Raw genomic sequence first — 26,652 nt, 5'->3', positions numbered from 1 at the left:
AGGATATGTTTCCAGCCAGCCGGTGGTTGCTTCTACCATGGTGAGAACATGGCGCTTGCCTTGGCGGGTCTGTGGGAGTGTGATATAGTCAATTTGCCAGGCCTCCCCATATTTATATTTCAGCCATCGTCCCCCATACCACAGAGGCTTTACCCGCTTCGCTTGCTTGATTGCAGCACATGTTTCACATTCGTGGATAACCTGCGCAATAACGTCCATGGTCAAGTCCACCCCTCGATCACGAGCCCACCTGTATGTTGCATCTCTCCCTTGATGGCCTGAGGTGTCATGGGCCCACCGAGCTAGAAATAGTTCACCCTTATGTTGCCAGTCCAGATCCACCTCAGCCACTTCAATCTTGGCAGCCTGATCTACCTGCTGGTTGTTTCGATGTTCTTCAGTGGCCCGACTCTTGGGGACGTGAGCATCCACATGACATACCTTTACAACCAGGTTCTCTACCCGGGCAGCAATATCTTGCCACAATGTGGCAGCCCAGATGGGTTTGCCTCTGCGCTGCCAGTTGCTTTGCTTCCACTGCTGTAGCCAGCCCCACAGGGCATTTGCCACCATCCAGGAATCAGTATAGAGATAGAGCACTGGCCACTTTTCCTGTTCAGCGATGTCTAAGGCCAGCTGGATGGCCTTTACTTCTGCAAACTGGCTCGATTCACCTTCTCCTTCAGCAGGTTCTGCTACTTGTCGTGTAGGACTCCATACAGCAGCCTTCCATCTCCGGTGCTTTCCCACAAGGCGACAGGACCCATCAGTAAACAGGGCATAGGCATATTGCTTCTCATCTTCTGGCAGTGTGTTATACAGTGGGGCTTCTTCAGCACGTGTCACCTCCTCCTCTGGTGATAATCCAAAGTCTTTGCCTTCTGGCCAGTCCATAATCACTTCCAAGATTCCTGGGCGACTGGGGTTTCCTACTCGAGCCCGCTGGGTGATCAGTGCAACCCATTTACTCCATGTAGCATCAGTTGCATGGTGTGTAGAGGGGACATTTCCTTTGAACATCCAGCCCAGCACTGGCAGTCGGGGTGCCAGGAGCAACTGTGCTTCAGTACCAACCACTTCTGAAGCAGCTCGGACCCCTTCATATGCTGCCAATATCTCTTTTTCAGTTGGAGTATAGCGGGCTTCGGACCCTCTGTATCCCCAACTCCAAAACCCGAGGGGTCGACCTCGGGTCTCCCCATGTGCTTTCTGCCAGAGGCTCCAGGTAGGGCCGTTCTCCCCAGCTGCGGTGTAGAGCACATTTTTAATATCTTGTCCTGCCCGGACTGGCCCAAGAGCTACTGCATGAACTATTTCCCGTTTAATCTGTTCAAAGGCTTGTTGTTGTTCAGGGCCCCATCTGAAATCATTCTTTTTCCGGGTCACTTGATGGAGAGGGCTTACGATCAGGCTGTAGTGTGGAATATGCATTCTCCAAAAACCCACAACGCCCAAGAAAGCTTGTGTTTCCTTTTTGCTGGTTGGTCGAGACATGGCTGTTATTTTGTTGATCACATCCATGGGGATCTGACGACGACCATCTTGCCATTTTATTCCCAAGAACTGGATTTCTCGTGCAGGTCCCTTAACTTTACTTTGTTTTATGGCGAAACCAGCTTTCAGGAGGATTTGAACTATTTCCTTCCCTTTCTCAAAAACTTCTTCTGCTGTATTGCCCCACACGATGATGTCATCAATGTATTGTAGGTGTTCGGGAGCTCCACCTTGTTCCAAAGCATTATGGATCAGTCCATGGCAAATGGTATGGCTGTGTTTCCACCCCTGGGGCAGTCGATTCCAGGTGTACTGGACACCCCTCCAAGTAAAAGCAAACTGTGGCCTGCACTCTGCTGCCAGAGGGATTGAGAATAATGCATTAGCGATATCGATTGTGGCATACCACTTGGCTGCCTTGGACTCCAGTTCATATTGACGTTCTAGCATGTCTGGCACAGCAGCACTCAACGGTGGAGTGACTTCATTCAGGCCACGATAGTCTACCATTAGCCTCCACTCTCCATTAGACTTCCGGACTGGCCATATGGGACTGTTAAAGGGTGAGTGGGTTTTACTGATGACTCCTTGGCTCTCCAGTCGACGAATGAGCCCGTGGATAGGGATCAGAGAGTTTCTGTTGGTGCGATACTGCCGTCGGTGCACTGTTGTGGTGGCGATCGGCACCTGTTGTTCTTTGACCTTCAGCAACCCCACAACAGAAGGGTCCTTCGAGAGGCCAGGCAAGGTAGACAGCTGTTTAATTTCTGCCGTCTCCAAGGCGGCTACACCAAAAGCCCACTTGTAACCTTTTGGGTCCTTGAAATACCCTCTCCTGAGATAGTCTATGCCAAGGATGCACGGAGTCTCGGGGCCAGTCACAATGGGGTGCTTCTGCCACTCATTGCCAGTTAGGCTTACTTCGGCCTCCAATACAGTTAGCTCTTGGGATCCCCCTGTCACTCCAGCAATGCTGATGGGTTCTGCCCCTATATAGTTTGATGGCATTAAGGTACACTGTGCACCGGTGTCCACTAAAGCTCTATATTCCTGTGGGTCAGATGTGCCAGGCCATTGGATCCACACAGTCCAGTAAACCCGGTTATCCCTTTCCTCCACCTGGCTGGAGGCAGGGCCCCCCTAGTCCTGATCATAGTATTCATCACTCACTTCCGGTAGATATGAATCACGGGTGTCTCTGTTAAGATCAGTCAGACCATCAGCACTTCTGCTCCTCTGTCTAGAGAATTGCTTACTGGAAACTGGGGCAGCAGCTCTCCTGGAGAAACTTCCCTGAGTAATTGTTCTCCCTTGCAGCTCACGTACCCGCGCCTCTAAGGCTGAGGTAGGTTTTCCATCCCACTTCTTCATGTCCTCTCCGTGATCACGCAGGTAAAACCATAGGGTGCCCCGTCGTGTGTATCCCTTCTCTTGAGCCAAGGGACGATTACTCCTAATGGCTGAGATACTGGTCCGTACTGGTGGGGAGTAGGACATATCTTCTTTGAGTTGTTGGACCTCTCGGGACAGTTTCTCAACAGCAGAGACGAGCGAGGAAGAGAGATTCGCTTCATATTCCCGGAGTCTATCAATCAACTCAGCCACCGTTGGTGTCTCGTCATCTTTCCAGGACATCACTGCCAATGAGTTTGCATACGAGGATGGTGCGCTCCGTACAAAGTTCCGCCACATGGGTCGTGTACACTCAGCTTCATCTGGATCTTTGGAGGACCGTTGATCGTCCAGGTCACCATAAACCACCTCAAGCATGGCTAATTCCCTTAGATGCTGAATGCCTTTCTCCATGGTCGTCCATTTTCCTAGGCGAAATACAATATCTTCTTTGAAGGGATACCTCTCTCTCACCGCGGCCAGGAGCCGCCTCCAGAGGCTGAGGGCTTGTGTTCCTTTTCCAATTGCTTTATCAATGCCCCCTTCCCTAGAGAGGGATCCCAGTTGTTTGGCTTCCTTCCCCTCTAATTCCAAACTACTGGCCCCATTATCCCAGCATCGGAGCAGCCAGGTGATAACGTGCTCACCTGAATGACGCCCGAAATCTTTCCGTATATCCCGCAACTCACTCAAGGATAGAGATCGGGTAGTTTCCGTTTCTTGTACACATGGTTCCTCCTCCTCCTCCTCTTCTCGTGATGGCCCTGGTTCATCGTAATCTCTTTCTAAATGAGTTGACTTTCTCTTCCATGATTTCTTCTTGCGTATAGGGGTGACTGATACTGGCACAGGTTGGTCCTCTGGTTCAGCTGCAACGCTTGGCACTGGGGTTTGTGTAGCTGCAGTGCCTGTTGTGGGGGTTTGAGTGGCCGCCGTGCTCATCACCGGGGTTGGAGCAGCTGCAGTGTCTGTCACAATGGGTTGGGTGGCCGCAGTGCTTGTCACCGGGGTTGGAGTAGCTGCATTCTCTTTCACGGCGGGTTGGGTGGCCGCCGTGCTCATCACCGGGGTTGGAGTAGCTGCAGTCTCTGTCGCGGTGGGTTGGGTGGCCGCAGTGTTTGTCACCGGGGTTAGAGTAGCTGCAGTCTCTGTCGCGGCGGGTTGGGTGGCTGCAGTGCTTGTCGCTGGGGTTGGAGTAGCTGCAGTCTCTGTCACGGCGGTTTGGGTGGCCGCAGTGCTTGTCGCTGGGGTTGGAGTAGCTGCAGTGTCTGTCGTGAGGGTTTGGGTGGCCGCGGTACTTGTCACGGGGGTCGGAGTAGTTCCCTTCTCTTTCCCTTGGGGGTACTGAATAGCGTTAAATAGGGCTCGATAGGCATAAGCCAGACCCCAGCACATGGCAGTGATCTGTATGTCTCTGGAATTGCCAGGGTGACAACATATTTCCTCCAAATGTTCTACTAATTTTTCAGGATTCTGCACTTGTTCAGGGGTGAAGTCTCACACCACAGGGGGTGCCCACCGTCTTAGGCATTTGCCCATACTTTCCCACATACCCTGCCACGCATAGCTATCAAGCCTTGGGACAGATCTCTGGATTATATTCTTAACTTGCTTACTAACCTTAGACAGATCTGATACCACTTGCCAAAGCAATATCAACAGATGTATCTTAACTACACAAGGATGTTCAAGATACTGAAAAGTTGTTGTAATGAGGGAGGAGACATTACATAAGATATTAGCTACGGTGCCATTCTGTATTTCCTCCATAAAAAACTCCTCAGAGGAGGAGGTATAATTGCTAATTGCCTCCATGAGGTGGTAGCTGTAGTACAGTAATGGCTTCCATGCAAAACCTAAATAACTGATAACAGTCAAGGCCAGTGTTTTAATAACAAGTCTCCTAGGCAAAATATCTCTAATCACTGCAGAGCACAGCCAACTGACAAAACCAACAGCAAGTTTTAACATGTACTTTACAATCAGCATGGTAAAGACTGGACAAACTAATACTGCGAGCAGATTAATCAATGCTGTGACCAGCAACTGTTATTATCTCAAACCCTTCTTGCCCCACGTTGGGCGCCAAAAATAGACTGTCGTGGTTTGGCCTCAGCTGGCAACTGAACACCACGCAGCCGCTCGCTCACCCCACCCCCCACCCCTGTGGGATGGGGAAGAGAATCGGACGAGCAAAAGAACTTGTGGGTTGAGATAAGCACAGTTTAATAACTACAGTAGAATGATGATGATAAATGATTATGATAATAATGACAGTAATGTTAATATAATAAAAGGGAAAAGGAAGGAAAGGGAAAACAGGGAACAAAAACGCAGAAACATGAACGATACAACCGCTCACCACCCGCCGACCGACGCTGCCCGTCCCCGAGCCGCGATTGCTCCCTCCCTCCCCCAGCCAGCCCCTCCCAGGTAGCATACTGGGCATGACGTTACATGATATGGAATATCCCTTTGGTCAGTTTGAATCAGCTCTCTTAGCTGTGCCCCCTCCCCTCCCGGCTTCTTGTGCACCCAGCAGAGCATGGGAGGCTAGACATGTCCTTGACTAGTATCAGTGCTGCCCAGCAACAGCCTAAACATCTGTGTGTTATCTCAACAGGTTTTTTTCCATGCTAATTTCAAAGCACAGCACTATACCAGCTAGAGTGAAGAAAATTAACTCTATCCCAGCTGAAACCATGACACCAGGATACTCCACTTCTAGTAAAACCAGCCCAGCTCCATCCTTGGCCATGACACAGGTTCTAACACAGTAAAACAGTCTTTCATCTCAAGAACTTATCTACTACATTGTCACAACCTGATGTGAGCTGCTGTAGCAGCTGGATGTACCTATCACTAATAAGATATTCAGGCATAGCAAAGTATAGCCTCACCTTAGATGTTACTTCTTTTTCTGCCCTATTGCTCCTACAGACAGGATAGAACCTGGACATCAGTAAGGAAATAATTTGTTGCTCATAAAACAGTTCCTAAAGCCTCATTCATTCAATTCATTACACAACCAGCAGACTTAATGCTTCCTTGGGTTTTGTGGTTTGATCTTCAGCTCTGAGGACTCTCAAAAGCTTCCAACTTTCCCTTTAGAGTATTAACAGTGAGTACATAAACTAATTTCCATCCCTCATTTCCTTTATATGATAGCTGAACACTCACAAAATCATTTAAGGATTGCAGTAAAGGTATTGTTATTTATTCCCTCCTCTATGTCCTCTCATTTGCTATAACACATCAAATACAGTCCCTAGCAGCCTGGTGATAAAAACTTCTCTATAGAGAACGAATTAACTTTCCTACTACAGGTCAGGGAAGAGGTTGAATGAATTGACGGTTCGGTTTGGAATACAATACACAACCTACGCTCTCTTACACCTCAATCACAGGACAGTTACAGACCACGCAGAAATTATGGTATACAGACAGCAGAAGCCTCACCAAAAGATGAATGATTTGCGTTAGCCAGACTAACGCCAGCTTCAGATCAGCATACACCAAGTCCAGCTTAGGATTTATTATCAGGATTTTTTAGCAGAATCTTAAAGAATATGGTTCAAGACTCTATAAGGATTTTCCTACAATCAAAATTGTGCAATATCCTCCCAAGTTGTATGCAAATTCCCAATTACAGATGAAGAGGCAAAGGTTGCACTTCCTGGGCTAAAGAACCATCTGAAAACTGCCAAAAGGAACAAACTCCTATTAATGGACTATTCTTGAAGCAAATCAATAAGCAATGCTGTAGTGGGGACTCAATCCTCTGCAATTTGTTCATTACAACTTTATAATGATAGGCTACAACATATCCATGCACTCAAACTTTTTGCAAAATGAAAAACCTCGATAATCAGATTTAATGACACAAAGCACAACTGCACAGCTTTTGTGCAATCAAGTTCAAGCATATGAATTGCAAAACCTGGGAGGAGAATTCTTCCAGATAAGACAGTTATCAAAAATCATGAATAAACAATAGTGACCATATCATACATAACTTGTCAAAATACAAGACATATTGCTGAGCAGCAAGTGACAAGGATATTTTCCATACATTATTACTGTCATACACTATATGCTTCTACCTGCCATACTGAATATCACAGAGCAGGTGCTGATGCTCTGACTGACAGTAGCGTGAACAGCCTGATGTGCTGACACTGCAGTTACACACCCTGAGTTCCCAGGTGCTGTATTTTAACTCAGAGAACATGGTGCTAGGATATATTCTCAGACTAGAAGGAAAGAAAAAAAAAAAAAAGTGGTGCTCATAGTTTAAACAGGGAAACAAACACCACCAGACAGTGATTTCCAAAGGAGTTTTAAGAGGATCCTGAAAAAAACCATTACCTTTTCTCAGAAGGCTGTGTGAGTGACCGAGGCGTGCAAAAACAGATCACAGAAGAGAGAAGTTGTTTGTGGTGTTGGTTGGTTGTACTGTTCTTTCCAATAACTATTCACCAGCCATTAAGAAAATAACCAAACAGTACTTCAAAATTCAGACACTGTATTAAAGCTTTTATCTATATGCATGTTTTATTATATTATATAATATAAATAACGTATTGTATAAGTTTTTTTTGTCATGCTCACAATTGAAAAATCATAAAATAGCATCAAGCTCTGGGAAATTAAAAGAAGCAAGGATAATTAAGATCTTAAATTTTTAAAAAGCAAGCTCAAAGATAGTGTTAAGTATGTACAACTTTTACTAGTCATAATAAATTTGTGTAAACTTCACAATAACAAGGCATGCTCTAGTTTCCAAATAATTTAAAACAAAAATCAAGAAAGCTACTCTTGACTTAATTATGAGAATACAAACCAAAAACATTTCATCTTTTTCTGCTCACTTTAATACACTCTAACACAACAGCATTTTATTACACACCATTAATGATACTTCACTTTTCCTATAGCTAAGTATAAAAGCTATATGGCAGGTATTCACTTTATTACCATATTCTATATATGTTCAATAAAACCTGTGCAAAGATTTGTTAGGAGCAAAAAATGATGGCTATGTAAACACAGCATGTTACGAACCCCAACCCGTTGAAGCAGGTCACCAGGACCATCTCCAACTGGAAACCCAAGTCAAAAGCAGCAGTGGACTCGAGCCACGGCTGAGTGGGGAGAGCCAAGGAAGAGCTCGTTTCCTGCCACCATCCCCTGCTCTCCCCAGCAGACCACACACAATTACCTTCCTAATCAAGAACATCCAGCGAACAATCTGCTCAGATAATTGTTAAGTACGTTTGCCATCAATATGCACGAAATTATTGCTAGTAAATGTCACTGTGAATTACAGTCAAGTGCTACTAGACATGCTATAAACATGGATCTACCCCAGTGACAAGAATCACTTTTCATACCATGCTTCAAGGAACTCCCAGCATAAGGAATAACAACAAGTTGTCTCAGTTTTTCCATCCTTTTACTGTGCTACACTCTACCACTGAAGAAAGAAGCAGGCAATTTTTTTTACAACCAAGTATAAATCCATAGGCAGTCTGCAATGATAGCTTATTATAAGCAGGTGTTACTTTCTAATGCATTGGTTAGCTGACTTCATTCTTGGAGATTACTCACCAGAGTTTAAATACATTAAACCATTTCAACATGTAGCCCAATCTTTTGGCACCAGAAGTCTGATTTCCTCACAACAATGGCAGGCGCCAACGAGTTAGACAGATTTTAATGAACAGTTTTCACTATTCAATGAGCAAGCAGCTACTGGGCGTTCTCAGCACCTGTCCTTGCTGGACTGACTGTTGAAGAAAATCCACATTCAGATACTTTTGGTTGTTCTTCCACAATCCACCTGCACTGTGTTAGCATTCTGATACCAGTCCTTTTTGCCAGAGCATTTTTGGCTTTGTGCAATAAACAACGTGCAATTACATACTTGACAGTATCTTTACAACAAAGCAAAGGAAATCAAGGCTCCTGTGCCAACATTATCCATCATGTGTTCTGTAAGAGCATCTTCATACGGTGCTACACGAAGATTTGTGGCAGATAGCATTATGACTTTCTTTTTGCTGTAATCAAACTGATTTTTAATGCATTCACATTCAAAAAGAAGGACCGGACAGCAGAAAGAACAGCTGGATTAGTTGAGCATCTTCCCTGCCATCTTTTATCTTGTGTAATACATGCTCCATTTCCTGGAGATGCACTTATTTTTGAACATTCTGCCTAAATTCTTTTATTTTTCCTGTACTCTTGTATAAACTACTGCCCACTAACTGAATTTTAGCCGTTGCCTTTTCAATGGATCAGTTCTGACCATAATATTGTTATCTTCCCTCACTAGATTCCTAAAAATTGCATTAATTCCTGGCTGCTCCTGGTTTATGAAATGTGTGAAAAGAAACACTAAATAATTGCAATGTCACCATTCCTACACCAGTACATGGTCAGCTTCACTCCATTTCCATCCTGTTCTTCTGAAAAGGAGCATTACCACATTTCAAACTGTATGAAAATGACTAAAGCTAAGGTAGGTCTTACAGCATCACTTCTAAAAAAATGTTTTAAAAATGAAAAATTAAGTTTGTAAATAAATGACCATGTTAAATTTAATACAAGTCTTTAAAGAAAAAATAAACCAAACCACTTAAACCCCACTCTAGAAGAGGTCTATTTTGCTATAAGAATCTGTAACATGCCAACAGCTTGTTAACAAGCATTTAATTCTAGCAGAAGACAACAGTCAATATGCAATGAAAAGCTCTCATCACATTTTGGTGTTCTCTTTCACACATATGATACAAAGGAAGATTGTTTACACCAAATTACTTCAGAACTCAAAGGAACTAAGTCAGTTTTACTACTGACTACATACTTTCTACCTCACAGGTTGTCCCGAACAGTAAACATGTTGTATGTAACCTCATTGGTACTTCATTTCCACTTTTAAAGCAAAGTTTGGGATTCTTAGTATAAACAAGACATAGAATCATAGAATTATTTAGGTTGGAAAAGACCCTTAAGATCATCGAATCCAACCATTAACCTAACACTGACAAGTCCACCACTAAACCATGTCCCTAAGCGCCACATCTACAAGCATCAGAACATTTTAGTTTCTTGTGGGACATCTGTTTCACTAGCAGTAGTGTATACCTACCATATGAGCCCAGTGCTTTCTCTTCATATGTAAAATGAAGTTGCAGCTCCTCTTCTGACATTTGACTGATGAATACTTTCAGCAAACGGCAAATAATAAACAGTGCATTGTGAGCCTGCAGGATAAAGAGGTGACTAGAAAAGAAGCAGAAACAAACAAGAATCAGTAACGCTTAACCTGTGAACATGCATCAAAACCCACAAGAAAACATATGCCAGAGTAGACAAAGGGGTTCCTACAGTTGAAGCAAGGAAAAGCCAAAGGGCTTAAGCAGGGAGTATCCAGTTGATCCTACAGCAAACAAACTGGCAAGGCACTTCAAAGTAGTATTTTTTTCTTCCCCCAGGAGAATACAATCTTATTCCTAACTAAGTTTGTATTGTTCAAAACACCACAGTTGCCAGAAGTACCATTCTTTGAGAGCTCACCAGACAGCTCAGCATACTTCTAAAGGTTTCTAGATACTATGGACTCTAGCCACCCAGACATTTGAAAATTTCCCATATGAAAGCTACTCTGGCTCCCTGAACCTTAGACTTTTTCCCAGTCAAACAGCCTTCAGATGACTGTAGGCATTTATGGACTTCAGGAGCACAATATAGCAAGATTTTTCTATGCAGTACACACAGATATTTTCCAAGCCTTCTGAATGCAAGCCTTCTGAATAGATTCACTACATTTTCTTGAGTCCCAATAAGCAACTGCTGGGAAGCCCATACAACAGCACATAGTCAAGCTCTTGCTTGAAGCTATATTTTCAAGGTATTTTTGGATTGAAGCAGCAGGAGCTATCCAGGCAGGAATAACTTCTTTCTCCAGATATAAGCAAAAAGGTTGAGGACAGTCCTGGGAGCAAGGGGGCATTAAAAAAGAGAGTCTTCCTTTTTGAAGCCCCAGATCTGATGAGAGTTGGACATTTGTCTATGGGTGTGGGGGAACAATTACAGAAAGCTTCCTGCAAAAACTATACAGTGCTGCCCATGTAACCTCTTGGCGTTCTCTCCTACTGCTGAAAGGGGCAAGCAAAACCAATGGCAGCTGCATGATATGATTTGAAAGCAAAGCCTTTATACAGAAGTTTGTGTTCAAATTTAAAATATTTCCAAGAGAAGATACTGGTTCATACATCAATATTTAATTAAAAAGGTCAGGTGATTTTTAAAGAGCTCTAAACCAGTAGTAACCAGAAGTTGCACCATTTGTATGTAAATGTGTTTACATAACACACGGGATGAACACAAAAATGTCTTTTTCTGCAGCAGTCTATTTACCTATTACACTTAACCTTCTGTGTTTGGAAAAGTACCAGATACTTGTTCTGTTTCTGACAATCATTTAAAAGAATTCTAAGTTTTGATCTGTGATTATGTTAACTAGCAAAGCAAAAAACTCAAGAGCTAGAAGCAAAATCATAGAATCATAGAATGCCCCAAGTTGGAAGGGATCCACAAGGATCATCAAGTCCAACTCCTGTCCCTGCACAGGACAACCCCAAAAGGAACATTTATGACACCACGTTGAGTGGGGAAGTAGACACTCCAGAAGGGAGAGCTGCTCTGCAGGGAGATCTGGATAGGCTGGAGGAGTGGGCCAGCAAGAACCTTATGAAGTTCAACAAGGAAAAGTGTAAGGTCTTGCACCTGGGAACACATAATCTGGGAGTGCAGCACAGACTGGGATCCACCTGGCTGGAGAGCAGCTCTGTGGAAAGGGACCTGGGGGTCCTGGTGGACAGGAAGCTCAACATGAGCGAACAGTGTGCTGCTGCAGCCAAGGCGGCCAACAGGATGCTGGGTTGCATCAAAAAGGGCATCGCCAGCAGAGAGAAAGAAGTCATTATCCCACTCTACTCAGCACTTGTCAGGCCACACCTGGAGTACTGTGTACAGTTCTGGTCCCCAATGTGCAAAAAGGATGTGGACAGGCTGGAAGGGGTCCAGAGAAGGGCCACCAAGATGATCAGAGGACTGGGAAGCTGCCATATGAGGATAGGCTGGGAGAACTGGGTTTGTTCGGCCTTGAGAAAAGGAGGCTCAGAGGGGATCTCATCACCATGTACCAGTACTTAAGGGGTAGTTACAAAGAAGATGGAGACTCCCTTTTTACATGGAGTCACATGGAGAGGACAAGGGGGAATGGACACAAATTGCTCTTGGGGAGATTCCGATTGGACACCAGAGGGAAATTTTTCACACTGAGGACAGTCAACCATTGGAATAATCTCCCCAGGGAAGTGGTTGAGTCGGCCATGTTGGACACCTTCAAGAGTCGTCTGGACAGGGTGCTGGGCCATCTTGTTTAGACTCTGTTCTTCCTATAAAGGTTGGACTGGATGATCCCTGAGGTCCCTTCCAACCTGTGATTCTGTGATTCTGTGATTTAAAAAGTGAAATGGCACATACAGCTTTTTTTCCAGGTACTTACTTCTGACATTCGGCTGAAATTTTTAACTCTTTGGTTCTAGAAAGAAAGACTTTAACCAACAACCCAAGGTTTCCTGTTCGAGGATTCTTCTCAACTAGATGAGGAAAAATAAGATATGGCTACATAGCATGCATAAGTTGACACTATTTAGTTCAAACAATATATAGAATGAAACCAAATTTCAATGTCTTAAATATTTCACATAAAGCACAATAGGTCTGTGTTTCTGTACAGCTGCTGCTGTTCTTTTAAGATTCTCCAGTACATGCCTTACTACTCCCTAGTTGTTCTCTAAACATACTTTACATTCTAGATTTAAAATATCCCAAAGGTGGAGCTCACACTGCTTCCTTTCCAACACTTGTCTACACCACAATAGTCTCCTCTCAGCAAACTAGGGAGGTTTTCACAACTAGCTTTCACCTTCTTGAAACATTATTGATCACATTTATAGTATCCCTTCCTTTCGTCCTCTGATTAATTCTTTCCCCTTACTGATCAGCTTAGAGAGCAGAGGGAAAAAGAGGTAGTATGACGGAAAACCAGCGGGAGACAGGCACCATCCGATGATGATCATCAAGTCTCGTTTATTGGCAATTAGCAAATATCTTTTATACCGTTCGTTAATTAGCTCATACATATTGCAAAAGCACAGCTCATCATTGGCTGGGAGGTAGATGCCAACTCCTCCCATGCTTATCTCTTGTGTTCAGCCTTGCAATTAGCAGTTACTTGTTTCTCACACTCCTTTACCGGTCAACAACAGCTGGGCTCAAGGTCGCTCCGACCCTGAGCCTGTCCTTCTACTTCAATGCCCGCTTTCTGCTAGCCATTCCCGGGCTAGAGTCTCCCACATTTCCCCCTTTTTCTTTTGTTCCTTGAGAAAGGAACACGGCACTCATACTTCTTTCCATCATTTGTTGCATACATTGCGATATACAAGGGACACACATTAATATAATAATAAACAGTATAAATATTATTAATCCCATCTGCAAAATACTCTTGATCCAATTGCCAATGCCCCATCCATTAAACAAGCTGTTAAACCAATGCCATGGATCATCCTGTCTTACAGAGTCTACATCTAGTAATAAGTCAGATAATGCCTTTGATGTGGCATTTGTTTGCTTAGCTAGCCAACACCCTAGCTTGTTTAATGTCGTGAGGCTTTGAGCAACACCAACTCCAGGAGCCAAGAAGGAAACAGCTATGATCTTTGTAGGATTCCAAAATTCAGCTGTAGAGTCACAGTTATCCTCAAACTTATGAGTGCTCCTTTTGCTTCTCATCTTTCTATGATGTTGATAAATCATTGAAGTGTTAGGGGTAAGAAACGTTAGGCGACCTATAGAGCAAGGCCCTCCCTTTATATGTGACGGGATGCCAGGCCAAGCCCCATCTCCACAAATTAAAAACAAACCTGCAGGTAGCGCAATAAGCATATTGTTAGAGCGTGATATATTTACAGAGGTATAGTTACACCAAGCAGTAGCATTAAGAGAGCCCGCAAGGGCAAGCTCTTGTGGTTCTGGGCCTACGGGGAGTACATCATCCCAGATATCATACTCAACAAACACCGAAGGGGCGTCACGCCACTTAAAGGGAAGCTTCCGAGTTATATTATGCTGCTGTTGCAGCTCCGTTACGGACTGAGTAAAAGTCATAAAGGTTGCATTACTTAAAGGCACCCCAATAAGACATGTGACAAATGGGGAGTCGGGCGTTGCTAGGCTGGCACAAAAGCTAGTTGTATTCAATGATCTAGCTAGCGTGACCCAGATATTTTCTCGTGGGTCAAAAACGTTAGGCACAAGGGCAGTGCTACATACACTTAAAAGGGCTAATACCCATAATTTCTGTTCAGCAGAGCTCATTATCAGTCCGCCTTGTATTCTCGGTCGAAACCAGACCAAACCTCGGGCGCTATGCACCCTCTGGGACCTTTGTTCCTCCTGGACCGTGGTTATTCACTGGTGAGTGCTGCACAGCGCTCCTCTGGGTTCCTTCCGCTGATCCCAACCGTTCAGGTGCCGCTTCGGCTGGTGCCGCGGTGGGCAACTGTTCTGCGTCGCGCTGTGTGGGGGAGGTGGCGGGTCTGGCACATCTAGCTGGAATCCATTGCGGCCCTGTAGGGGTAGAAACACAGAGATACCCCCTCCCCAATATAAAACCTCCACAGGCCCTAACCATACACCCGTACGCGGGTCTTTGTATTTGACCCAAACTCGGGGTAGCTCCCGTTCGTCTTTTTTCTGTCTGTAGTGAACGATGACAGCAGGCACTCCCTCAGAGCCAAATACACACAAATAGTTTAACACAAACAGTGCTTTTACCAGCCGCTCTTGCGGGTCTTTTATATCTGCATACTTTTGAACATAGGTTTTCAGCAACCCATTAGCTCGTTCCACTATTGCTTGACCCGTTGGGTTGTGAGGGATACCTGCAATGTGTTGTACTGACGCACCCACGCAGGAGGGTTATCGTGTTCTGCAAATAGGCATAAGTGATTTAATACAAACAAAACTTTTGCACAAACAAAACTTTTGCCATTCCAACACCCTTATCTTCTCCCCCTTTTTCTTTTTGCACTGAGTAAGTGCACCCAAAATGTGAGTAGAACCATGGAGTATGGGGAGATCGATGGGGAGATCGGGGTCCAGGCGGTCTACTGCTCTCTGGACGATCTCGGAGCTAAGACGTTGTATCATAGTGTGTTGTTCAGCAGTCGGTCGGACCGGCGCGGCAGGGTCAGTGCCCTTTAACATTGGGCGAAGAATTGAGAGTCACTGATGCGCCACCCAAGATATTTCCATACCAGTGAACGTTGAACCTTCTCTGCTGCTATTACTAGGTCGTGTAGCTGGAGCTGTTGCTGTAAATATAATTCTTGCTGTGCTGAGAAAGGTTGTACTCGCGCAAACAAGATGTCATCCATGTAATGGTAAATTATAGTGTCCGGCCATTGCTGCCTCACTTCTTTCAATGCAGCATCTACGAAGAGTTGACACAGAGTAGGGCTATTCTGCATGCCTTGTGGCAATACTGTCCACTCGAAGCGTAAGTCAGGACCCTCTCTGTTGATTGCCGGTAATGTAAATGCAAATCGCTGGGTATCCTGAGGATGCAGCTTTGTAGTAAAAAAGCAGTCCTTTAAGTCGATAATTAGTAAATGCCAGTCAGTTGGTAGCATGGCTGGATTTGGAAGGCTAGGCTGTAAAGCCCCCATCGCTTGCATTTGCTGATTTACTGCCCATAGATCATGTAACAGCTTGAGATGTCCTTGATCTAATTGTTGTTTTATTAATATACGGGCTTGTTGTAGACTTTCCCGTTTGAGCGGTCACTGCCCGACCCATACTGGCTCTTCTGTGAGCCATGTCAGTGGGATTGGGAAAGTCCATGTGGCAGTGACCCTCTTTGGTTACTGTTGAGAGTTTTTGGCTGGACCCAATGAGGCGAGAGCGGCACAAACTTGTTGCTGAACGTGTACCATTCCCTGCCCAACTTCCCTCAATGCTTCAACTAACATAGCTTGGGGGCCGGGAGGTACCCGACTCATGCGTTCAAGCATCACCTCAATGCCTGCGTCTAGGGGAAGTGTAATTAAAATGCTTTTAGTAGCATGGTTGGAGTTTTCCATAACACATTGACGCAGCAATGGGCCCTTCATAAAAATTTTCCAATCAAGAGGATTATGGTGTGCTAATAAATTTTGATTGTTAGCAGGGTCCGGTTGACAGGGAAAGCCTGAGCTAACAAATCGGCGGTCTCTAGGTCCCCGTTCTGTAATGCCTCTAACCCAATTTTTCGCCAGTCAACCTGGCTACGCACAGCAGGCACAGAACGGTGACTAGACGTGCTCGGCTTATTTTCCTTCACCGGAGAGACTACATCACATAAATTTTCAATATCTTCACCTCCCTTTCCCAAGCTTATTCCTCCTCCGCTAGTTTCTACAGATGTAGATTTATCAGGGGAGGGAGGGGGGGGAATAAGGGGTTTTCGAGGTACGACAACTGGGATCCCCGAGAAGGGAGGAGAGAGATTGTCTAAGCCAATTCCAATCTTTCCAGCATTGGGGTCACAGTTGTCTAGCCGATCAGAGGCGGCTGTTGCTAATCTTTTTTCAGTTTTATATTTTTTCATACAGTTAATCACTTCCCGCCAAGGTTTCATTAACTTTTCCGCTGTCTTATCGTCATCTATCACCAAATCCCACAAACAATCATCATAGGCTCTCCCTTGTTTTATTCCCATATAAAAGGGGATCCCTCCTGTATCCTTAACCTTAGTCATAGCTGCTCGAGCAACTCTCATCGCTTCTCTACACTTCTCTGGTCCCAATAAAACCTGTGCCTCCGTTCTAAAGAACGCTCCCAGTCCTAACAGTTCATCCAAGGTAACGCCTTGAAGGGGATCTCCCGGTGCCCTCTGGGTTGCAGCTGACGCCTGTGCCTCAGCTTGCCAGTGAGCCTCCCACAGCAATCTTTGGTGTGGCGAAAAAATCAACTCGGCGAGCCCTTTAATATCGGCAGGCAACAAGACATGTGCAGTGAACAGATAGTCCAGCATTTGTCTTACAGGCTCACTCGATACTCCGAACTGACTAACAGTGAACCGTAACTAGGACAATAATTTCCAGTCTAACGCAGTAATCTCCGCCTGCAGTCCTCCCCTGGGATTCGGTCTATAAATTACCGGAAAAGCGAGAGTACCACCAGCTTCAACTAGTTCAGGATCACCCTTTTCTGCCCCCTCCCGCGCTAATGCCGCCCATGCCCCTCGCCGCTCCCGTGCAATGGCTTCTACCAAGTCAGATTCCGCTCCAGGCATCGGCTCATGGCCTAGGCCGGGAGCCAGTACCGTTGCGGGCTGGTTATTCGCAGTAGCGGGAGTTGCGGGTGACGAGGGCAAGTTTGAGGGGTCTGCCGGCCCAGGGGGCAGGTAGACAGTTGAAACCGCAGGCGGGCCCGGGGAGCTAAGTCCCCAGCCTGAGCCGTAGCTCCGATTTCGCTCTTGAGCTGAGACAGCTTGCTGCACAGCTCGCTTTTCTGCTTGTATCTGCAATAACTCGTTATGTACTACCTTCCATAGCTTACTCATTTTCTTTGCAGTTTTATCATCCTCTAACACCGCCTCCCACAAACTGTCCCTCACCTTTCTCCACTCTGCCAGTTCATGCACCGTATGTGGGTTTACAAAGTGTCCCTTCTCGCATCCCCAGCTTATCAACAATGGTAGTTCTTTACGTAAATCTATACCCTTAATGTTACGCCTCTCTAAAAGAGATGTAAAGAAATCATATGCTGCTTGCCTCTCCATTGTGCTCGTCGGCGCCGTTGCAGCTCCCAAGGTCTCAGCAGCACGTATCGGCTGAGCCCACCTATGTGGTCGCCCAGGGTACGAAGACCAGCTGCGCTGTCTGTTTTGCCGTCCCTCTGCTTGCAGGACCCGAACCCTACGCTGGACCGTCCGTGGTATCACGTCAGGGTCACCATTTGACGGAAAACCAGCGGGAGACAGGCACCATCCGATGATGATCATCAAGTCTCGTTTATTGGCAATTAGCAAATATCTTTTATACCGTTCGTTAATTAGCTCATACATATTGCAAAAGCACAGCTCATCATTGGCTGGGAGGTAGATGCCAACTCCTCCCATGCTTATCTCTTGTGTTCAGCCTTGCAATTAGCAGTTACTTGTTTCTCACACTCCTTTACCGGTCAACAACAGCTGGGCTCAAGGTCGCTCCGACCCTGAGCCTGTCCTTCTACTTCAATGCCCGCTTTCTGCTAGCCATTCCCGGGCTAGAGTCTCCCACAGTAGTAGGGATGGAGTTATTTGTTTTAAACCTTTCAGTAATTTCAAGTTCTACAAAACAGTTACCGACGGAAGCTTCTACAAGTTTTGAATATATATACAAACGCACTCTTTACACTACTTAATCTTACTAGCTGAATACATACAAGTAAGAGTTAAGTACACTGAAGACATGTATATGCATGAGTGCTGTTTCTTAATTTTTTTCTGATTGAGCACATGGAAATAAGTTAAGATGTCACAATTTCTCACCTAAAGACTTGCAGACTGAGGTTGTGTCTTCTTCCAAGAGCTTTAAGTCAGCACTAGAAGAGGAGGAAAAGAAAATAAAAATTGTTACACAAGAAATTGGGTTCCTGTGCTTGAAGTGAAAATTCATTGCAAAACAGTAGTAAAGTATTTCTATGAAGCACTTAGTTTTACCAATCCATTAGCTGGTTTACATAGATATCACAGAAGCACTGCATGGTTGAGGCACGATGGGACCTCTGGCTATCTCCACATCATCTCCAGGCAACCCACTCCAGTGCTCGGTCATCCTAGTATCAGGCAGGACATCATGCATTTGAAGTACAGTGATTACAAAGCAGGAAACCAATATGCAGAAGTGAATTGTTTGTCAGAGTGAAGTAATGTCACTACATCATCTGTGTTACTACTACCTTTGTGGATTCAGTGGTGCCATGCATAGCTTGATGCCACTGAAAATATACACAGAATAACAGCCTACAGAAAGGACATGATTTTTTACAGGAACTATCATATGAGATTACATATTTTTTAAAAGCATGAATTAAAGAATCCTCAACCTCAAGCTAAGCACCACTTTCATTTAACTAGTGTAATAACACTAGTGCAACAATCACATCAGATACACCAAATTTTTCATAGCTTCATTAATTGCCTGTTGTTATGCCTCAGTGAAAACCATCAACTGAAAAGGGCAATAAAGCACTAAAGTAGAACCTTCCAACCACCACTGAAAGTAAACACCAGCTGTGTCAGACACATAAAAAGACATTTATAAACTCCTATCACTATAAACCTACCAGTACAGAGTAACTGATCCTCAAAAACAAAACAGAAGAATACACAGGAAGTATATTTTTCCTTAACAGATGGGAAAAAGACAATAATCAGATATTGTGTCCAATGCCACATTAAGCAACATGAAGGTGTCCCAATATTAGTTCCTAAAGGGCAACCTGGGCCAGCGTTTCACCCTCATTGCAAAAATTTCCACCCTCATCATAAAAATTTCTTCCTTATATCTAGCCTGAATCTACCCTCTCTTAGCTTAAAGCCGTTACCCCTTGTTCTACCGCTACAGGCCCTGCTGTTCAGAATATTGGAGAAGACTGTACAGCCTTTATACAGACACAAATACAGTCTGACCTACAAGAATGGCAGTCCTTCTGAAGTTCCCCAAATCAAGTCAGGCAAAAAAAAAAAAAGCACCAGTTCAATACTTGCAGGCATAAAATAGCATACAATATAGGCTGAACAATTTCAGACCTTGTGCAGCTACATCCTTGTAATTAAAGGTATGAAAATCACCATCCTCAGAATAAATAGGAAAGTAGCAATGTAATGAAACCTGCATAGTAACTAAGCCTATAAATGTCAGTGATATGGCCTCCATTCAAGCACTCTTCTCACAAAAATATTGCAAAACTTAATACTGCCATAATTAAATTGCCAGAGTCGCTGTTGCTTCCTAAGCATTAAATTTTCTGAGGAGTAACCTGATTTATATAAAAACAACAGAGACTGAAGACAAAAAGGGCATGGTACTGCTTGCACTCTCTCTGTCCCACCTGCTCAACCCCATCTTGGCAACTACCTGCAGCTCTGCCAGTGAACTTCTAAAAATGCAGTGGTGGGGGAAACAGTCCCCCTTCTTTTTGTTTTTAAATTGAGATTATAATCCAGTTTACAGCATGGTCCTAAAGAACTGTCACATCAACCTCGGATTAACTGTGGTGCTGTGTGGGAAGCCCCTAAAGCAGCTCCACCGCTGAAAACCCACGTGGAGCCGTGCTCTTGGAAGCTGTTGAGTTTGCCTGAGCTGTGCCCAAACTCCTGAGGGACTGGAAGAGGAGGTAAGGATATTGGTAGAAACAACAGACAAAAGAATTATTTCAAAACTTTTGAATAGGAAATGTTTCAAGACAGAGACATCAAACAAATTAAGTTTTAAGATGCCTGCAAATATTCCTGTATATCAGACTGATTAACTGTGTAGTGAGCTGACAGCAGAGACAGCCCTTCACCTACAGCTGAATATCCTAAGACAACTTTAGATTATGCACATTGGCTTTTTTTGATAGCAAATATCAGCAGTCTTTCCTCCCTTAGAAAAATCCTTTGCAACATCAGTTTCAGAAAGAACAAACTTACACTTTCATATACACTTTAAAAACATTAGACTTGGCCTCAAAGGTGGTCTCTCATTTCAGTGCTAAAAACATGCAGAGTAATTAAGAACAAATGGTATCAAACTAGAACACCCCACCAGCAACTACAGACAACACAGTTTTCTAGGTCTATGTGAAACAAGGACTTTTTGCACTTTAAAAAAAAAAACAAAAAAAAAACACCCCACACACAACACCAAAACCGAACTTCTAAATTCATCCAGCTGGCTGCTTGTCATCAGGATGTATTTCTTCCTAAGAGCTGACAGGCAGGGTGAATACTATATTGGACACAAACTCAGTAGAGAGTTCTTCGGTACTGAATAATCACAATCCAGCACAATGTGACCCACCTCCCACTATCCAAAGATACTGGGGACCGAGTGATCATCATAATTGCTCCAGGATTTAAACTATAAATGTAACATACAGCTTTTAATTATCGTTCATTTTCCCCCTAATTTCTAAGCAGTTAGATTTCGAGGTATAGCATTCTTACAGGTTTTGGGTTTTTTTTCTTCTCTTTCAGTTATTAAAAACCACACAAAGTCTCCAAACAAATTCCACAGTTGCCTAATTTCTGCAAGTTGCCAGGATCAAAAACAGTGGCAAACCAAGCAAGACCTTCAGCAAAGCTTTTAACACTCAAGTCATTCTTTTTCCTCCCAAAATGACGTTTGATGTTTAAAAATTAACTACAGCCCACTCCCCCTTATTCATACAACGAGGACACAGAACTGGGTTTTGCAATCCTCAAGACTAGGCAACACTACCTGCAAAATTTCAGTTGCTGCAACAGAAATACCTAGTGAGGAGGAACTACAGCAGAACCAACACACACAGAGTGAAAGGGTGTTCTTACGCTCAACAGAAGTAATACTACTGCTACATCCCCAAGGATGGATTCATGGAGAGAGTATAGTGGGGCAGTACAAAAACTAGCGGCCCATTTCCAGGTACCTTGGGCAAAGTTTAGCAGTGCCTTTCTCTCCTTCTCTTGGGGAGGAAATAAAAGTGAGAGACATGGAAAAAGATGTCTGCCTATTTCTTTTGTGCTGTGAAGACAGGAGATATATTAACACTTAAGCAGAAAATGCATAAGGTGGCACAAAAGAACTGCTACAACCAGCCATAGTATTGACTTTGCTCTACAGTCCCTGTGGAGATGACATTTGGTTAACGAATAAATGTAAGAATGGAAACCTAACACTAAAACATCTGTCCTTTCATTAATCCACAGAGCAGCACTGGTAGCATTCAAACTATTTTTCAGCACTAACAACAACAGTAAGCACTGACAGAGCAAAGCTCCTTCACTGCACTGATCACAAATAAAAGTTCCAAATCTTTCTGAAAACCCTCACCTGGGGAATACGGACTGCCTTGTTGCCAAATATATGTGTATACACATACACAGATACATATTTTAAGAGCTTGCTATGTGGGACACAAAAAGTCTGCAGAGCATTTAAACTGATCCTCTTCAACATATTACATTTAATTGTAATAAAGTACCTATGGGAGGATCCAGGAGAAAACAACCTTTCAAAAAAGAAAAGGAAAAAAATCCCACACATTTTCCACTCTGCAATTTTATCTACCAAGAACTGGGAAAATAGAAATTACACTTTTTCAGAATGGAAAAGAAGATTCTGAAAGACACATAAAACTAGAAGAGCAATTCATTAGGGATGGAGGAATAAAATATCCCCTGGTCTATGATAATCATTAGTATATTCTCAACAAGAAAAGATGACCACTTTCTAGCAATAAACAAGCAGCAAGGTAAGTAAACCCTTCCTGCAGCTTGATGGTACTGCTGAGAATCACTAGGAGAAACCCAGGCACCCCAGTAACACCCAGTGAGCCCTGCCATGGAGGAGACACCACTTTGGAAGATGTTCAAGTGCACATGGCAAACAAACACCAGCTTCAAGCCATGGATCTTTAATATAATCATCACAGTGACCTGGGTGAGTTTGCACACAGAGTGATATATTTCAACTGGCACTACCTGGAATAAACCGCTCAGTTTTGGGAAAGTAGTTGTCCTGGTTTCATCTGGGATAGAGTTAAATTTCTTCATAGTAGCTAGTATGGGGCTATGTTTTGCATTTTTGCTGGAAACAGTGGTGATAATGTGGAGATGATTAGTTGTTGCTAAGTAGCACTTACACTGGTCAAGGGCTTTTTCAGCTCCCCATGCTCTGCCGGGTGCACAAGAAGCTGGGAGAGGACACAGCCAGGACAGCTGACCCCAACTGACCAAAGGGCTATTCCATACCATATGACGTCATGCTCAGTATATAAAGCTGGGGAAGAAGAAGGAAGGGGGGGACGTTTGGAGTAATGGCGTTTGTCTTCCCAAGTAACTGTTACGCATGATGGAGCCCTGCTTTCCTGGAGATGGCTGAACACCTGCCTGCCCATGGGAAGTGGTGAATGAATTCCTTGTTTTGCTTTGCTTCTGCATGCAGCTTTTGCTTTCCCTATTAAACTGTCTTTATCTCAACCCATGAGTTGCCTCACTTTTACTCTTCCGATTCTCTCCCCTGTCCCACCAGGGGGGAGTGAGCGAGCAGCTGCGTGGTGCTTGGTTGCTGACTGGGGCTAAACCACGACAGTCCATTTTGGCGCCCAACGTGGGGCACGAAAGGTTTGAGATAACAACAAATCTGATTGGAATGTGCTAGATGGAATTTATAGCGGCTATTGCTGTTTAGCTATTAATTGGCAGGCTTCTGTGCTTGCTATGGGGCTTGTCTGCTCTACTGTATGCCTTAAAATCTAGTGCTCATTAGTGGCACTTTTTGCTTTCACTGCTTGCTGTACTGCTTATCACCTTACCCTGCCGGGCCTAGGAACATTCTGATAACAGCCATGGCCAGGCGCCTGGGCTGGCAGATGGCCAGGGCCCCGCTGCTGTTTCTGTGCTGTTGTACTGGACAGGCTGGAACTCCAGTGTGAACTCGAGTCAAAGGGACTGTGACCTGTAGATGAGTCCATGTGGGAGCAGGACACCACAAAGCATCTGTGTCTGTGTATAAGCCCATTCCAGAGCAGGTATATCTCAAAGCATCTGTGGCCTTGGTTACGTCTGTGACACAGCAGGTATACCTCTGAGGTAATTGTGGCCCAAGGATAAATCCATCTCGGAGAAGGTACACCTCGAAGTGTCTGTGGCTGTAGATAAGTCCATGCTGCAGCAGGTACAACTTGAACCATCAGTGGCTGTGCATGAGGTCATGCTGGAGCACCTCAAAGTGCGTCGCCATGGATAAGCCCAAAACGGAGCAGGCTTACCTCTGGAGGGACTGCAGCCATGGGGCAAAGCCATGTTGGAGCAGGTTTACTTCTGGAGGGACTGCAGCCATGGGCAAGGCCGTGTTGGAGCCAGTTTACTTCTGGAGGGACTGCAGCCATGGGAAAAGCCATGTTGGAGCAGGCTTTGGAGGGACTAGAGCCATGGGCAAGGCTGTGTTGGAGCAGGTTTACTTCTGGAGGGACTGCAGCCATGGGCAAGGCCGTGTTGGAGCCAGTTTACTTCTGGAGGGACTGCAGCTGTGGCTAAGGCCATGCTGGAGCAGATATAGCTCTGAAAGCATTGAGGCCCATGCAGAAGGCCACGCTGGAACAGGCGCACCTCAAAGCGACTGTGGCTCTGGATAAGTCTATGCTGCAGCAGGTGTGCCCCTGGAGAGACTGTGGCTCCTGGGTAAGGCTCCGCTTGGAGCAGGTACAACCCTAAAGGACTACAGTCTGTGGGTAAGTCCAAACCAGAGCGGGGCAAGGGGAGGAGTTCATTACAATGTTAAACCTGATGGTCTGATCCAAATGGACCAGGGGTGGAGATTGTAATGGAAATACATTTAAATTGTTCTAACCCAGGATTTGAGTTACATATTATGGAAATTACTATAGCAGAAACCCCTGGTTGCTAGCCAGGCTGGGAGCAGGGGGAGTTCATTGCAATGTTAAAACCTATAACCTGGCCCAAAGGGGCCAGGGGTGGAGATTGTAATGGATATACCTTTAAATTGTAATCTGTCATTTGAGTTGCATGTTATAGGAATTACTACAGCAGGAACCACCCGAAACAATGGAGGACAAGCCTTTCAAGAAGCAGTGCGAGTGCAGCAGTGACCCAACCTGAGCTGGTTTTGGTGCCCAGTAACTCCACGCAACACACCACCTCTCCTGTCCTGAGTGACCACCAGAACAGATGGAGCCCAAAGCCATGGACTAAATGATAGCTGTGTATTTTATCAAAGGATGGGAAGGGAGGGTGGAAGTTAATGAGGTTGTATTGGATAGTGTGGAACCTGAGCATGATGTAAATGGTATGGAATAAGGGGTGGATACTGTTCTGGTTTCATCTGGGATAGAGTTACATTTCTTCATAGTAGCTAGTATGGGGCTATGTTTTGGAGTTTTGCTGGAAACAGTGGTGATAATGTGGAGATGTTTTAGTTGTTGCTAAGTAGCACTTACACTGGTCAAGGACTTTTTCAGCTCCCCATGCTCTGCTGGGTGTACAAGAAGCTGGGAGGGGACACAGCCAGGACAGCTGACCCCAACTGACCAACGGGATATTCCATACCATATGACGTCGTGTTCAGTATATAAAGCTGGGAGAAGAAGAAGGAAGGGGGGACATTGGGAGTGATGGCGGTTGTCTTCCCAAGTAACCGTTATGCGTGATGGAGCCCTGCTTTCCTGGAGATGGCTGAACGCCTGCCTGCCCATGGGAAGTGGTGAATGAATTCCTTGTTTTGCTTTGCTTCCGTGCGCAGCTTTTTCTTTACCTATTAAACTGTCTTTATCTCAACCCATGAGTTACCTCACGTTTACTCTTCCAATTCTCTCCCCCATCCCATTGTGGGGGGGAGTGAGCAAGCGGCTGCGTGGTGCTTGGTTGCTGACTGGGGCTAAACCACAACAGTAGTACATATATCCCAATCGTATTTACTAGTTCTACAGTTTTCTGAGGCACGAGCAAAAGTTCTGGTGTGGGGATGCAAACAGGTTGTGAGCAGTGGGGGACTGATTCAAAGAAAAGTACAAAGGATTAAGGATTATTAAGGATTTAAAAAAAATACACTTAACCACATAGACTTGACTGGCTCCTTTAGATCCAAACAAACGTGTGAGGTTTGCTTACTTTAGGAAAAAATTCCAGGCTTCACAGGAATTCCTGGCTCATCCTGTGATCTGGTGGCCAGCATTTTCAGAGTCCTTTATAAAAGCAAGAAATTATTTTATTTGCTTTTTTTATGTAGAGAGTAGGCCCACAGCCATCAGAAACACTAGAATTAATAATAGGGAAATTTGCTTCCTGACAACAGACTTTAAATAAAGTGGTTTTATCTTGTTTTAAAGGAGTCAAAACATGAGAGGTTTTACAGTGGCAGTGACTGTCTCGTAACATCTCAAGACAGCAAGCAGTACGAACATTTTGCGTACAAATTGTCACTACAAACCCATATATACACAGGAAGCATCCATGTGGCACCAGGTATCACACATCAGTGACAGAAGTAGAAAGGAATCAAGGCTAATCCCCTTCTGCAGGAAAAAGGACAGCACAACCGCTACACCTACATCACATAATACAAACTCCGTGCTAGGAAGGGGAGAGAAAAAATCAAAATTAAGTTCAAACTTGCAAGCTCAAATACTGCCCCTCTGATACTTGATGTCACCTCTTTTTCCTGACACAAAAGTTCAATCCCTCAAACCCATACTATCATAAAAAGCCCATTTGGTAATTTGACGCTGTCATGGCTTTAGCTGGGATAGAGTTCATTTTCTTCACTGCAGCTGGCATAGTGCTGTGCTTTAGACTTAGTATGAAAACAATGTTGAGATAACACACAGATATTTTAGTTGTTGCTGGATAGTGCTTGTACTAGTCAAGGACATTTCTAGCTTCCCATGCTCTGCCGGGTG

At 44.6% G+C, this 26,652-nt stretch overlaps 1 protein-coding gene across 3 annotated transcripts in view; it reads right to left on the bottom strand.

Annotated features, from left to right (window-relative positions):
- LOC135310828 (dymeclin-like) overlaps positions 1-26,652 on the bottom strand; it is an 89,923-nt gene that overhangs the window by 16,813 nt on the left and 46,458 nt on the right. For all 3 annotated transcript variants that reach the window (XM_064439866.1, XM_064439867.1, XM_064439865.1), the window contains 3 exons: positions 18,539-18,591; positions 12,464-12,557; positions 10,040-10,173 (listed from right to left, as the gene is read on the bottom strand). In XM_064439866.1, coding sequence (XP_064295936.1) covers positions 10,040-10,173; positions 12,464-12,557; positions 18,539-18,591 — 281 coding nt within the window. The remainder of the gene's footprint in view (positions 1-10,039; positions 10,174-12,463; positions 12,558-18,538; positions 18,592-26,652) is intronic.

The sequence above is a fragment of the Phalacrocorax carbo genome (assembly GCF_963921805.1).
Source record: "Phalacrocorax carbo chromosome W unlocalized genomic scaffold, bPhaCar2.1 SUPER_W_unloc_14, whole genome shotgun sequence".
Lineage (NCBI taxonomy): Eukaryota > Metazoa > Chordata > Aves > Suliformes > Phalacrocoracidae > Phalacrocorax > Phalacrocorax carbo.
This window is presented reverse-complemented; position numbering and strand designations above follow the sequence as displayed.